This window comes from Schistocerca serialis, chromosome 3 (genome assembly GCF_023864345.2).
Source record: "Schistocerca serialis cubense isolate TAMUIC-IGC-003099 chromosome 3, iqSchSeri2.2, whole genome shotgun sequence".
Classification (NCBI taxonomy): Eukaryota; Metazoa; Arthropoda; class Insecta; order Orthoptera; family Acrididae; genus Schistocerca; species Schistocerca serialis.
In genome coordinates, this window is record NC_064640.1 from 64,674,264 (window position 1) to 64,688,681 (window position 14,418).

Genomic DNA, 14,418 nt, shown 5'->3' on the forward strand with positions numbered 1-14,418 from the left:
GGTGGGGTTTCGGGTTCCGCTGGATATGTCAGGAGTCCACTACACGCAACAAGCAGCTACACGGGTAGCAGGGGTTGTGTGGCGTGGGCTGGGCGGTTTTTTAGGTTAGATGGCCTTCGGCAAGTACAGAAAGGGCAACAGCCTCAACGGGTGCGGGGCAAAGTCAGGACATGCGGGGACCAAGCAGCAATCGGTATTGTAATTGTCAACTTTCGAAGCTGCGTTGGTAAAGTACCGGAACTTCAAGCACTGATAGAAAGCACCGAAGCTGAAATCGTTATAGGTACAGAAAGCTGTCTGAAGCCAGAGATAAATTCTGCCGAAATTTTTACAAAGGTACAGACGGTGTTTAGAAAGGATAGATTGCATGCAACCGGTAGTGGAGTGTTCGTCGCTGTTAGTAGTAGTTTATCCTGTAGTGAAGTAGAAGTGGATAGTTCCTGTGAATTATTATGGGTGGAGGTTACACTCAACAACTGAGCTAGGTTAATAATTGGCTCCTTTTACCGAGCTCCCGACTCAGCAGCATTAGTGGCAGAACAACTGAGAGAAAATTTGGAATACATTTCACATAAATTTTCTCAGCATGTTATAGTCTTAGGTGGAGATTTCAATTTACCAGATATAGACTGGGACACTCAGATGTTTAGGACGGGTGGTAGGGACAGAGCATCGAGTGACATTATACTGAGTGCACTATCCGAAAATTACCTCGAGCAATTAAACAGAGAACCGACCCGTGGAGATAACATCTTGGACCTACTGATAACAAACAGACCCGAACTTTTCGACTCTGTATGTGCAGAACAGGGAATCAGTGATCATAAGGCCGTTGCAGCATCCCTGAATATGGAAGTTACTAGGAATATAAAAAAAGGGAGGAAGGTTTATCTGTTTAGCAAGAGTAATAGAAGGCAGATTTCAGACTACCTAACAGATCAAAACGAAAATTTCTGTTCCGACACTGACAATGTTGAGTGTTTATGGAAAAAGTTCAAGGCAGTCGTAAAATGCGTTTTAGACAGGTACGTGCCGAGAAACTGTGAGGGATGGGAAAAACCCACCGTGGTACAACAACAAAGTTAGGAAACTACTGAGAAAGCAAAGAGAGCTTCACTCCAAGTTTAAACGCAGCCAAAACCTATCAGACAAACAGAAGCTAAACGATGTCAAAGTTAGCGTAAGGAGGGCTATGCGTGAAGCGTTCAGTGAATTCGAAAGTAAAATTCTATGTACAGACTTGACAGAAAATCCTAGGAAGTTCTGGTCTTACGTTGAATCAGTAAGTGGCTCGAAACAGCATATCCAGACACTCCGGGATGATGATGGCATTGAAACAGAGGATGACACGCGTAAAGCTGAAATACTAAACACCTTTTTCCAAAGCTGTTTCACAGAGGAAGACCGCACTGCAGTTCATTCTCTAAATCCTCGCACAAACGAAAAAATGGCTGACATCGAAATAAGTGTCCAAGGAATAGAAAAGCAACTGGAATCACTCAACAGAGGAAAGTCCACTGGGACCTGACGGGATACCAATTCGATTCTACACAGAGTACGCGAAAGAACTTGCCTCCCTTCTATATCTCTGACGTCGGTCTGTTGTAGAATTTTAGAACATGTTTTTTGCTCGAGTATCATGTCGTTTTTGGAAACCCAGAATCTACTATGTAGGAATCAACATGGATTCTGGAAACAGCGATCGTGTGATACCCAACTCGCTTTATTTGTTCATGAGACCCAGAAAATATTAGATACAGGCTCCCAGGTAGATGCTATTTTTCTTGACTTCTGGAACGCGTTCGATACAGTTCCGCACTGTCGCCTGATAAACAAAGTAAGAGCCTACGGAATATCAGACCACCTGTGTGGCTGGATTGAAGAGTTTTTAGCAAACAGAACACAGCATGTTGTTATCAATGGAGAGACGTCTACAGACATTAAAGTAACCTCGGGCGTGCCACAGGGGAGTGTTATGGGACCACTGCTTTTCACAATATATATAAATGACCTAGTAGATAGTGTCGGAAGTTCCATGCGGCTTTTCGCGGATGATGCTGTAGTGTACAGAGAAGTTGCAGCATTAGACAATTGTAGCGAAATGCAGGAAGATCTGCAGCGGATAGGCACTTGGTGCAGGGAGTGGCAACTGTCCCTTAACATAGACAAATGTAATGTATTGCGAATACATAGAAAGAAGGATCCTTTATTGTATGATTATATGATAGCGGAACAAACTCTGGTAGCAGTTACTTCTGTAAAGTATCTGGGAGTATGCGTGCGGAACGATTTGCAGTGGAATGATCATATAAAATTAATTGTTGGTAAGGCGGGTACCAGGTTGAGATTCATTGGGAGAGTGCTTAGAAAATGTAGTCCATCAACAAAGGAGGTGGCTTACAAAACACTCGTTCAACCTATACTTGAGTATTGCTCATCAGTGTGGGATCCGTACCAGATCGGGTTGACGGAGGAGATAGAGAAGATCCAAAGTAGAGCGGCGCGTCTCGTCACAGGGTTATTTGGTAACCGTGATAGCGTTACGGAGATGTTTAACAAACTCAAGTGGCAGACTCTGCAAGAGAGGCGCTCTGCATCGCGGTGTAGCTTGCTTGCCAGGTTTCGAGAGGGTGCGTTTCTGGATGAGGTATCGAATATATTGCTTGCCCCTACTTATACCTCCCGAGGAGATCACGAATGTAAAATTAGAGAGATTAGAGCGCGCATGGAGGCTTTCAGACAGTCGTTCTTCCCGCGCACCATACGCGACTGGAACAGGAAAGGGAGGTAATGAAGCTGTGGAAGTGAATATGACTCCCACTCACGTAGCAGTGACGGACATCAGCCCCATTCCTTCCAGCTCATTTGGAGATGCACTCCAAAGAAAATGAAAAAAAAAAAGAAAAAAAAAAAAAAATATACCTACTGTACTCACCAGTAGCCTCTATGTAAAACAATTTCAACAGAGAGGTGATGAGAAATGCGAAAAAGAATAGTGCACTGCAAAGAAAAAAAGCTAAGAGGAAACTGTTTTGGAAAATAAATATTGTATCAAAAAGACCTTTTAGGTGACAACAGTGATGTTTCCAAAGATTGTCACTGTTTGAACTGCCTGGAATTATACTCACATGCAAAACCCATAGAACAATGGTAAAGGTGTCAGTAGTGTAATTTGTGAATACGCACTGTGCTAGAGTAAGCCACAGAACAAAATTTTTTTGTTTGTGATGTCTGCAAATAGATAGGATTGGTGATAATTACTTTTTCAAAAAGGAAACTAATTTTGTTGTCTCATATATTAATATTTTTAGTTCGACTTTCAGTCTTCACTTTTTGTACAACTGAACAGGGAAACCTTAACCGATACTGCTATAGAATTATTTCAAGAATAATCTTTTATTTGTTCTTAACTACTTATATATTAAATATATCAAATATCTAATGTTTGTCTGCATTTCTTACTTTCCTTACTCCTATGCCATTTTACCCTGATAACAGTCTAAAACAGCATATTTAGTACTTTTTAAAAGAATGTCAAAAATGTATGGTTTGTATTAATTTAAAAACATGGCACCAAGATAGCAAAACCCACAAATGAATGTGATATGGTCCTGATACAAATTTTATTTAACATCATGGTTTATGAAGCAATAATTACCTAAAAACAAAATGATATGTCATTTTAGCCCCCCTGCTATGGTACATAAAGCCATCAAAATAGTCTGTTGACCACAAAGACTGACTAATTTTTATTGGTCCAGTTTCATCATAGACAACTTATATTCGACAAGTCAAAATATAGATACAGTTATATCAAACATAAGCAAAAGAGTGAAAGTAAGTTGGTAGAAATTCTTATAGTATAAGTTTATCAGTTACTGTTGAAGCACAAGTCAAAAAAGTTACAGTACTACATAGTACGAGAAAAAGAGTAGGCAAATTAAAAGTTAAGCATCTATTCACACAACTAAATTTTAAGTAACATTTGTTTTACGTATTCAGAAAGTCTTTTATAGAACAGAAACAGTGCTATATTAGAAAAATCTTTTGTTTTATTTTAATTTTTTTGACTGGATACCTGACAACAGTCAAAACAGAAAGTATTGATTTTTCACTCATAAACAGAACAGGATGTCACAACCAGTAGTATCTAAGTTCATGCAATAAGTCACTCGTCATCAGTATTTATTACATGATTGATGCACAAAATGCACAAAAATTTGAAAATACCAATAAAAAGAACAATAAAATTCATCTAATGTTCATAGAATAATAGTATTTGTAAAGGAAAGATATCAATTATATAACAACAAATAGGAGACAAAACAAAAATGTGTTTTACTGAGTGTGGAATGCCACAAAAAATTATGCAGTACATCGTTAGTGGCTTTGGTGTGGTACATTGTCACCACCAATGAGCATCTTGTGTTTTGAGTGAGAATTCTATAAGCATAAGTGTACTCAGTCTTTTATTTAGAGTGTTAAGATGTATCTCCCACTTCAAATACTCCTGAATATGTATGTCTAAAACTTTTGTATGTCTCACATTTCAGGCTTTTTTATACCAATGATAAAAACATGGTTTGTACGATGGAGGTTTTGTGTGACTAGAATGAAAGTCATTGATGTGTATTAAGAACAGTACTGAACATAAAATTATATCCTAAAAATCTATCTATATTAATATATTTTGGCCCTGATATGTGTTTTACTAACCTTTAGACTTATGTGCTGTGTTTGTTATATGTAATCTTTGTAACCCTATCAGCTACGTATGATCAGAACCAGTTATTAGGTACTCCTCTTATTCCTAATGCTTCTAGCTTATTTAATAAGAAGCTGTGATCAACAGTATCAAAAGCCTTAGAAAGATCTAAAAATATGCCTGTGACACACTCATCTTTGTCAAGAGCATTAACTACCACTTTTGTGAATTCTAGTATGGCTGATTCTGTACTTCTACCACTCTGGAAACCAAAATGGGATTCACATAAAAGATTGTATTTATTCAGCTAACTCATTAAATTGTCTTTCTGAATTTATTCTATTACTTTTGAGAATGTTGACAGTGGGGAAATGGGCTGGTAATTTTCTACGTCTTCTGCATTACCTTTTTACTTCATGTTCTCTATAGATCAGAAGAAGGGTTCCTCTGAAAGCTAGCAATGTTCTTAGTCTTGCTCATGTGCCTGTTCATGATACAGTGACTTAATAATTTCATTAGTTGTCAATACCACTCCCTTAATTATTTAATTATTAATAAAATAATGATTCTTGGCAATTTTTCATCATGATGCAAAACTTTAACATACTTTTGAAAACTACTACATTTTAACAATCAAAGTTTTTATTTACTTGCCTAGGAATTGTCATGTTCTTCCAGATGTCTGTGCTTACATTTGCCTCCTCTCTTCCTGGTACATAACACCAGTGATCAGGAATTGTAATAGCTAACATTTTGCTGTAGATTACCATTGCCATAAAAATGCTAGATAAACATATGAAAATTATGTTATGTTGTTGTTGAAACTTTCCATTGCCACCTATCTGATCAATAATGTCCTCAAACTTCACATTCTGGAATGTCTCTTCCATCTCCTGTCAATTCAATGTAACCAGTAAATAATCAATTATTCAATTTTAGATATATCAACAAAATGTGACAGCAATTTACAAAACAAGAACTTATATATAATGTTTGTTTGTCCAAATGGTATTTTATTCAATATCTCAGCAATTTTCAGATACATGCAACATATTTTACTTGTATGGACTCTATATAATGAAATAATTATACAGAATAAATCAGAAATCAAAACTCAAAAACTAATTATGTGCTGTATGAAATAGGACAGTTTCAAATTACTGATGATAAAAAATTCAAAAATGACATAGTACCATGGGAAATTTTGAAAAGAATAGGCAGAAACAAAATTACAGCAGTTAAGATTCACTTAAAGTTTGATGTTCTAGTGTTGTAAATATATATATTTATGTAAGCATAAAGAGTATCACTCATCAAACAACCTAAGCATTGAGTTGTCAACAGGCACACACAAAAGAGAATGAAACTTGGTAGCTTTTGAAAGAAATCCTTTGATGAGCTAGAGTACAAACACACCAAACACACACACACACACACACACACACACACACACACACACACACACACACACACACACACACACACACATTCTCTCTCTCTCTCTCTCTCTCTCTCTCTCTCTCTCTCTCTCTCTCTCTCTGAAGGACATTTCCCATGTCTGAGCATGATTTATTACAGAACATAACTCAAAACTATTAGAAAACTATGTTTATTAATAAGAAGACATATTAAAAGTACGAATTTATAATTTTTATGTACTACCTATAATGGGAGGTCAATTTAAAAGGAGACAGATAGAAAAAGTAAGTAAACTGTTTAGTATTTCAAAAGTAATCACCATAACTGCCAATACATTTATCGCACTGCGAGACAAAACAGCCAGTGAATTCATGGAAAAATGTTCATGGTTACCTAATAAACAATGATTGTACTTAGGCATGCACCTTTTCATCCGAAGCAAATTGACAGCTATGAATGTCTATCTTCAGGGCTCAAAAAATATGGAAGTCACTGGGGGGGGGGGGGGGGGGGGGGGGGGGGGGGGATTGTGACTGTATGGAGGATGTGTAAGGGCTTCCAGCAAAATTTCTGCAGTGTAGTTGAAACAACCTTGGTAACATGTGAGCACTTTCACTTCCTCGATAGGGTCGCAATCTCTCCCCATGCAATTTCCATGTTTTCAAAGCCCTGAAGAAGAACATTTATGGCTGCTGATTTGCTTCAGACAAAGAGGTACATGTCTAGGTACAGTCACAACTCTGTGGGTAACAGCAAACATTTTTCCATGAAGGTATTGACCATCTTGTCTCACCCTGGGATAAATGTATTAACTATTATTGTGATTACTTTTGAAATAATGAACACTTTGCTTACTTTTTCGCCATCAGTCTCATTTTCATTTTACTACTCCATATACAATGCACTTAACTGAGATATTATACATGAATTAGATTTGTTCATATAATTTCGCTGTCAGGCAAAGAACGCAAATAGATGCAAGTACTTTTTATATTCATGTTGATAGTAGTTTTTGGCATTGGAAGGTAAAACAGCAATGAAAGCTATTAGAAACCAGAGACATCTGGTATATTCAATTACAAGGAGAATAACAGTGATGGCAAAACAGTTTTGAGATTTTGTGACAACTTTTTGTAAGTACTAGTCATTATTCATCAATTGTATGTTCCAGCTTCCCTCAAACTGATTCTGAATTTCAGTACCTGTATATGGGGATTGTCTGGGTGTGAGTTCATCTATGTATGCTAGAATTAATATCTTATCGTCCGGTGATATCTCTTGACTATGTCCCATGTTTTTGTTTAGTAAATAAGCAACAAGGTAAAGCTGTTATTAGCCCGATGGTTGGTTTGAAAACTTATGCACTTTACTAGGCATCATCCTATGGGAAGTGGTTTGCCCATGCCTCCTCCTTATGTATGAACTGACTTGTCCAGCTAGTTATAGAGGGACCTACAGTTAAATGTGCACTGTGGTGCAGTGCAATGTTTTTTACATTGCCAAACTTTACCAGAGGTGAAAATCACAATAAATGACAGAGGCAGCTCATGCACAGTCCTCAGGTGATGGCTCGAAGTGGGTGCCAAAGGCTAAGCATGTGATCCACCACCAAGCTAATTATTAATTTGTACTTAAAGCTAATCTGTTACTCAAATGTGTTTTTCTGTGACTAGTCAGCCTAACATCATTATCAGTTGGGGGACACCAAGGTAGTGTTCCCACTCGAGTGACAGATACAGTGCCACTGTCTTGGATGACAGATAAGGTTCTTGATACCATTCAGGGATTGCATCTAGGCCTACAGATTAATATATAGCCACTGAGATATGAAGTCACATGTTTAATAATTAAGTTTATATATGCCAGGGAATAGTTGTGGGCAAGTGAAATATTAAGTAAAAGTACTTCTGAGACCTGTTAATAGCATTTGAACATGAACATTCATGAAGAGGAGATAAGAATGTGAATAACCTGATTAAAGGGGAGGAAGTATTTGCACAGTGTCCATGAAACTTTCACACTATTGGCTCTTGTTTTACTATGAGAGACAGCAAATTTAGAACTACTCTATCAATACAATTGCTCTTTTGGTAGATTTTACAGTGTGCACTTTTAACTTCCTGCTTTTCATCAGAAATATTTCTTTCATGACAACAAACTTCTCATACAACTTGTATCAGGTAAAATTTTTGGTTCTTTTTTATGAGTGAAGTAATCAAAATAGTGCAAAGAATAAAGAAACACATTGTTACAATAGATACATACTAAAGCCTTAATCAGTAGAGAAATTAAGTGCAGACATATTTTAATTCCCACTCAGTAAACAGAAATTGGGAAGTTTCTCTCAGTTATCATGAAAGAAGTGTTTGAGGCTGGTAGGTCACTTTCCATACATTTGCACAAATACTTCCTTCTGTAAATGCTAAATACCCCAACAAGTATAAACTCTAAAACATGGAACATGATTTACAGTACATTATTTTAAGAATTACTAAAAGAATGAGAGAGGACTTCCCTGCAAAAATATTATAAAAGAGAATAAAGGACATTACAGTTACCTACCAATTTCGTTTTCTTGCTGCAATAATGAATAAAATAATAATACAAATTAAACTTTTAGAAAAAAAGAAAGGAAATATCTATAAAAATTATATGCAAAATAGTGTAAAGTGACAATAATTACTTCATTGTGCCCCACAGATCCTTCAAAGAGTTAAGTGCAATGTGAAACAAGTCAATGTACATAAACTAAAAACAAGAACATTATAAAAACATGATTTTTACATTGTATTAACAGTAAACTACTACTAGACAATTTAACAATATTTGCACTTGCACTAGCTGGTTGCTCAGTCATATCAAATAGCTGCTGTTTCTTTTATATTTCCATAGTAGCATAATATTTATTCAATGTTATTGGTAATTTTAAAGGAAATTGTTTACCTATGTCTGTAACAGAGGCCTATTCACAGTACACTACTACTTATCATATATCTAATAGGAATTTTCCATCAAGGAATGAACAGGGTATCCATAATTAAAGATCCAGTTTCAAAATGCTGTAGAAAGAGAACCACCATTCAGAATGGTAGCAAATTTGAACAGCATATTATTGATGCAGGAGAAAATGTCATGGAACACAAAAAATTCAATGAAAATTTTACCAGTAGATAGTTCTGTAAGCATCTTAATGTAAATGGGATCAGCTACAAATGACAGATGAGTGAAAATATTGTGGCTACAGTTTGAGATGCACATTACACCATCCATACTGTTCCATGTGCATGACTGCACAAGTTCAGCAGTCAAAAGCTGTGTCATTGTTAGGTAAGCCCACCCACCACAGCAAGACTGTACCACAGTGGATGGAAAGAATTGGGTTTTAATTCCCTTGAGGCCAAAAGCCACATAAAAAGAAAAATGATATTGGTTTTTAATTGTCCTTGGGCCAAAAAGTGCAGAAAAAGGAAAATGACATTGGTTTTTAACTGTCGCGAGACTAGCAAAAGAAATGTCCAATATGCTGTCCACTGTTTTCTGACACAAGCTGAAAATGAGAAACAGCATGTTCCACAATAGATCAGAATGTCTTGAGGTGTCATGTTCAGAATACATTGCACGATGTTTGCCTTCAGTTCTGCTATGCTCATAATTGGAGCACTGAACACAGCATCTTTCAGAAAAACCCACAGCCAAAATCACACAGTTTAAGATCAGGTGCTCTGGATGACCGGGTAGGGAAATTATGCCACAAAGTTCTAGCATTTCTGAAATATCTATGCAGCAGTCACTTCACTGTATGTGCAATGTGCAGAGGAGTGCCATCTTGCATAAAAATAATCCTACTCACACATCCACACTGTTGAAGGGTTGGAATGATGTTGGTGTGCAAAAGAGTCTCATGGTGATTGCTAGTAAAGCGACAAGACCCACAGGTCTTATCTTCTCAAAAAATACAGCCGTACAATAAATGGTGCCGCATACCAGCACCACACAGTCAGTTTTGCAGGATGAAGTGGTACCAGTTGATGTATGTGTTGATTTTCCATTGCCCATATTCTGCAGTTCTGCATATTGATATGTTCTTGGAGATGGAAATGGGCTTTGTCTGTCCACTGAGTGTTCCATGGCCTTTCATTGTCTACTTCCACACAAACAAGATATTCGAGAGTGAACATCTGTGAGGCTGGCAGGCCAGAGGAAGCAACACTTGAACATGTGTGCTTTTGTATGGATAGCAATGCAAAATGTTTTGTTGGGTTTTATACACTGTGCTCACAGGCATGTCCAACGTTCAGGCAATTCCTCATACACTGTATGTTTGCACACTGCACACTGCAAATGACACTGGATCAACTTCTTTCCTCTCTCTGCCACACTGCACTTTAAAAGAGCCTGTCTTTTTTAATTTAGCAGACAATGGACCAATGTCTTTTTCATGCCCTTGAGTGTCCACAACTTCTCCAGGCCAGTGGCACAAGTCACCATTACTGTAAGAGAGTTTTACCAGCAGTGCATGATCCTCCATAGAGACAGCTGTGTTGGTTGTCTTTAAGGTAAACTCAGGTGCGTATTCTGATGCTTACAGCACTATGTATTGGTCAAATTCAGATTAATTTCTTTTTTTATTTTCTATTGTTTTTGTTCCATGTCATTTCCCCCTGTGTCAACAACAAGCTCCCCAAATTTAATGGCAGTAGATGCCTTTCTACAGTGTTATGAAACTGGAACTTTAATTACAGACATCCTGTGGATAATCAGAAAATTTATGTCAGTGGTTAATGAGACATGTTTTTAGTTTTCTTTGCATGACATGAAAGGAGTGATATAACAAACTGCAATATAAGCGCTATCATGTAATTTTTAGGCAAAATCAGATTTTTTTGCACAAAAAATCCAAAAAACGTAGAAATCAGTACATCATTGAATGTTTGATTTATACGGGCATAATACTATTTATATTTCAACAAAATGGGAGATTGGTAACATTACTGAGCATGCTACTGTTACAAGTTTTAAACTGGAATTGATGGGGTAGTCTTGTTGACACTTAAACAGCCTTTTAAGGCTTATGTATTTTCTTTTGAAGCTTTTTTTTTTATTACTTATCAACTACCCATTGGAAATACACACACAAGAGTTTGGCAAACACATTTTTTATTATCATTAGTGTTTTCACTCTTTTTGAGATTAGTCTGAAATTTTTTCATGTCTTGAAACGTTATTATTTCTGAAAACAAACTACAGGTGCTTTGGAACCTGGAATTGTCTGATAAAACTCAACCAAATTTGTGTTTCTCCTAGACACAACCATTCTCTGCAAGAAATGTGGAAAAATTTCCTGCCATTTTTCACTGACACTAATATTGGATTGGTTATTACAATCCAGATGTTTACTCACTCAAAAGTATTCATCAAACAGTTTTCCTTCACCTACAGTGATGTTTCAGGCTCCAAATTTTATGAAACTAGTGAATTATTGCACATTCATGCAGTTAGTTCTTTTACTTTTGGATGATCTGTTCTGTCTTAAGGACAGAGTTGTTTTTCAACAAGAAAAACAACATGAAAATAATAAAAAGTAGAGTGACCAATGTAAGCTCTCCTCCAACCAATAATTTTAAGTGACCTGACCATGTTCCTAAGGATTTGCTATCTGACTTTGAGGGAGGGACTTCCAGCAGCTACAATTGTATAGGAAATTAAATTGTTCTTCTGGGATGCACATAGTTTATTTAACTTTGAACTATATCAAACCCATTCACTTTGATGAAACTAAAATTCCAAACCTGATTCACTCTGAAAAATCCACAGATACGAACATTTTCACAGTTTTATTTATTTCCATGACACGTTTCAAAGGTTTAAACCTCCATCTTCGAGTGGATTTACATTAGTTAGTATAACATTTGTATGTGTGTGTTGTGTTACGATTTTTTGGAGGAACTTGTGGCATTGCCTAGTGGAGAAACAAGACGGAAGAAATTCAAAACCATGTTCTGAAATGGTGTCTTGTTTCTCCACTAGGCAGTGCCACAAGTTCTTCCAAAAAGATCGTAACACAACACACACACAAATGTCATACTAACTAACGTAAATGGTCACTAGATTGACTTTGCCCCACTAGTCCCTTCACATGATTAATACTAACTATCACTCTTGGCATGACATGACAATGCCCTGTCCACTGGAAAAGCCACTAAACAACAGAAAGTTCTAGACTCTAAGGCTTGCCAGTTAGTGCATGCTGCCAGGTAGCTATTGGTAAGAATATTGATCATGGTATCCTTACATTTCCAACCTTAACTAGTTTGCAGAATGCATATTTTGGCAGAAAATAACAACCTAACACCCAATGAAATTTCTAGGAATGAATATTGATTCTCAGTTAAAGTGGTGTGAACATAAAAAGGTACTTGCAAACAGAATGTCATCAGCATGTTATGCCCTTAGAATCCTATCATCAGTGTGTAACATGCAGTGTCTTTTAGTTACATACTGTTCATATGTACACTCCATTCTTAGCTATGGCATTCTTTTTCTGGGGAACAAATACACAAAATATGAACACAATTTTCAAACTCCAGAAAAGAGCCATAAGAATCATAACCAAAAATGGTAGTCGAGCTAATTGTAAATATTTGTTCAAAACAATGGATTTTAAATACTCCATGTGAATATGCCTACCAGTCAGTTGTACACATCAAAAATAACATCAGTAATTATTGCACAAACAGTTCTGTCCATGACCATGGAACAAGAGCTACACTCAACTCACATTTGCCAGGAAGAAATGAACATAAAACTCAAAACAGCATTTTCTACCAATGAATGAAAATGTACAATAAATTACCAAAAGAGATAAAAGAAATTTCTAAAATACACTTATTTAAAAAGGCAGCTAAAAAATACCTGTTATGCAATACATTTTATACATTGAACGATTACTTAGATAAAATAGAGAAGGAGCTTGGTAAAGAAAGGTTATACAAAGAAATAATAATACTCATTATAGAACATCCAACATTCCACATAACAGCTTCACATTATGTTTTTTCCTTCTTTTTTCCTTTTCTAGAAAAACTTACCCCCAAGCTACACATTGCACAATACTAACACCTCTTTCTCTTTCTGAGCTCAGCATCTCACTCACTATAGAGGGATGCTGATTCAGTTTTTCAGGATAGCAAATGGGAAGTTGTGGTACAGAAAATGGCCCAGAGACCACCAGTGTGTGTGTGTGTGTGTGTGTGTGTGTGTGTGTGTGTGTGTGTGTTATCAAACAATGCGTCTATAGTCTGTGCAGTGACATAGTGAGATATGAGGGAGCAGTGTGGCACTACACTATTTAATAAGTTATTTGTAAAAAAAAAGTATTGCATAGCAGAAGTAAGACCAACACGAAGTCTGTAAATTCATGTGTAATCAAATTAGCTTATTTTAAATTGGTCTAAACTTGGAAATACTTTGACATGTCCCATATCCTTGTAAAAAGAGATCTTCTTCTACTACTACTACTACTACTACTACTACTACTACTACGTGCCTTGATTGCAGAGCATGGGCACACCCAGCGAGGGCGAAGGGGGGGGGGGGCAGCTGTAAATTTTGACAACAAGCAACCCACTCTGCTACTTGCGGGCACTGTGGCGTCACAGTGAAGAACAAGATTTCTCCCACCTTTTTAAAATATAAACTGCTCTACTTGTGTAAACATATCAATATTAAAAAGGTTTCATTTCCTAAGATGGGGTTTTGCCCCTTACATTTGTAACAGATCATATTCACATACGTATTTTGACACTGTCTCTTGTTTTAATTCCAACCGTTGACTTAAAAATTCAGGAATTTGGAACAGAATCTCCTGAAATACGTTAAGACAAGGAATTAAGTGTTGCACACTACGACCTACAAAAAACAGTACGAGTTTACATTTTTTGTCAGCAATGCTGTCATGCAGTGCACTAAATATGCCAAAGTTTCACATTATTAGCCTTATAATGTTGTGAAATTCTTGTAGACATATGGCAAGAACAAGAAACATCAACCAGATCCACTTAAACATTTCATTTTTCCATTGACAGGTTTCAGTTATTTTATATAACTGTTGTCAAACAACAATACGGTAGTGTTAAGACATACATTAATTGCTTATCATAATCTAGGACTGTATGTCGTAACATCAAAGCAAACATTTCCATTTGATGATGTTTTGAGAGAGGGGTACATGCATGTTAGTTAAGGAGCTACGCTGCCTGCATTACAGTTATGATGCGAGTCGAAGTTCTCTACAA

At 36.6% G+C, this 14,418-nt stretch overlaps 1 protein-coding gene across 3 annotated transcripts in view; it reads right to left on the minus strand.

The window, feature by feature from the left end:
• The window catches only part of LOC126471526 (solute carrier family 22 member 7-like), a 218,620-nt gene that overhangs the window by 139,686 nt on the left and 64,516 nt on the right, over nt 1–14,418 (minus strand). For all 3 annotated transcript variants that reach the window (XM_050099751.1, XM_050099749.1, XM_050099750.1), the window contains exon 2: nt 5,360–5,598. In XM_050099751.1, the coding sequence (XP_049955708.1) occupies nt 5,360–5,595 (236 nt within the window). In that variant the 5' untranslated portion in view covers nt 5,596–5,598. The remainder of the gene's footprint in view (nt 1–5,359; nt 5,599–14,418) is intronic.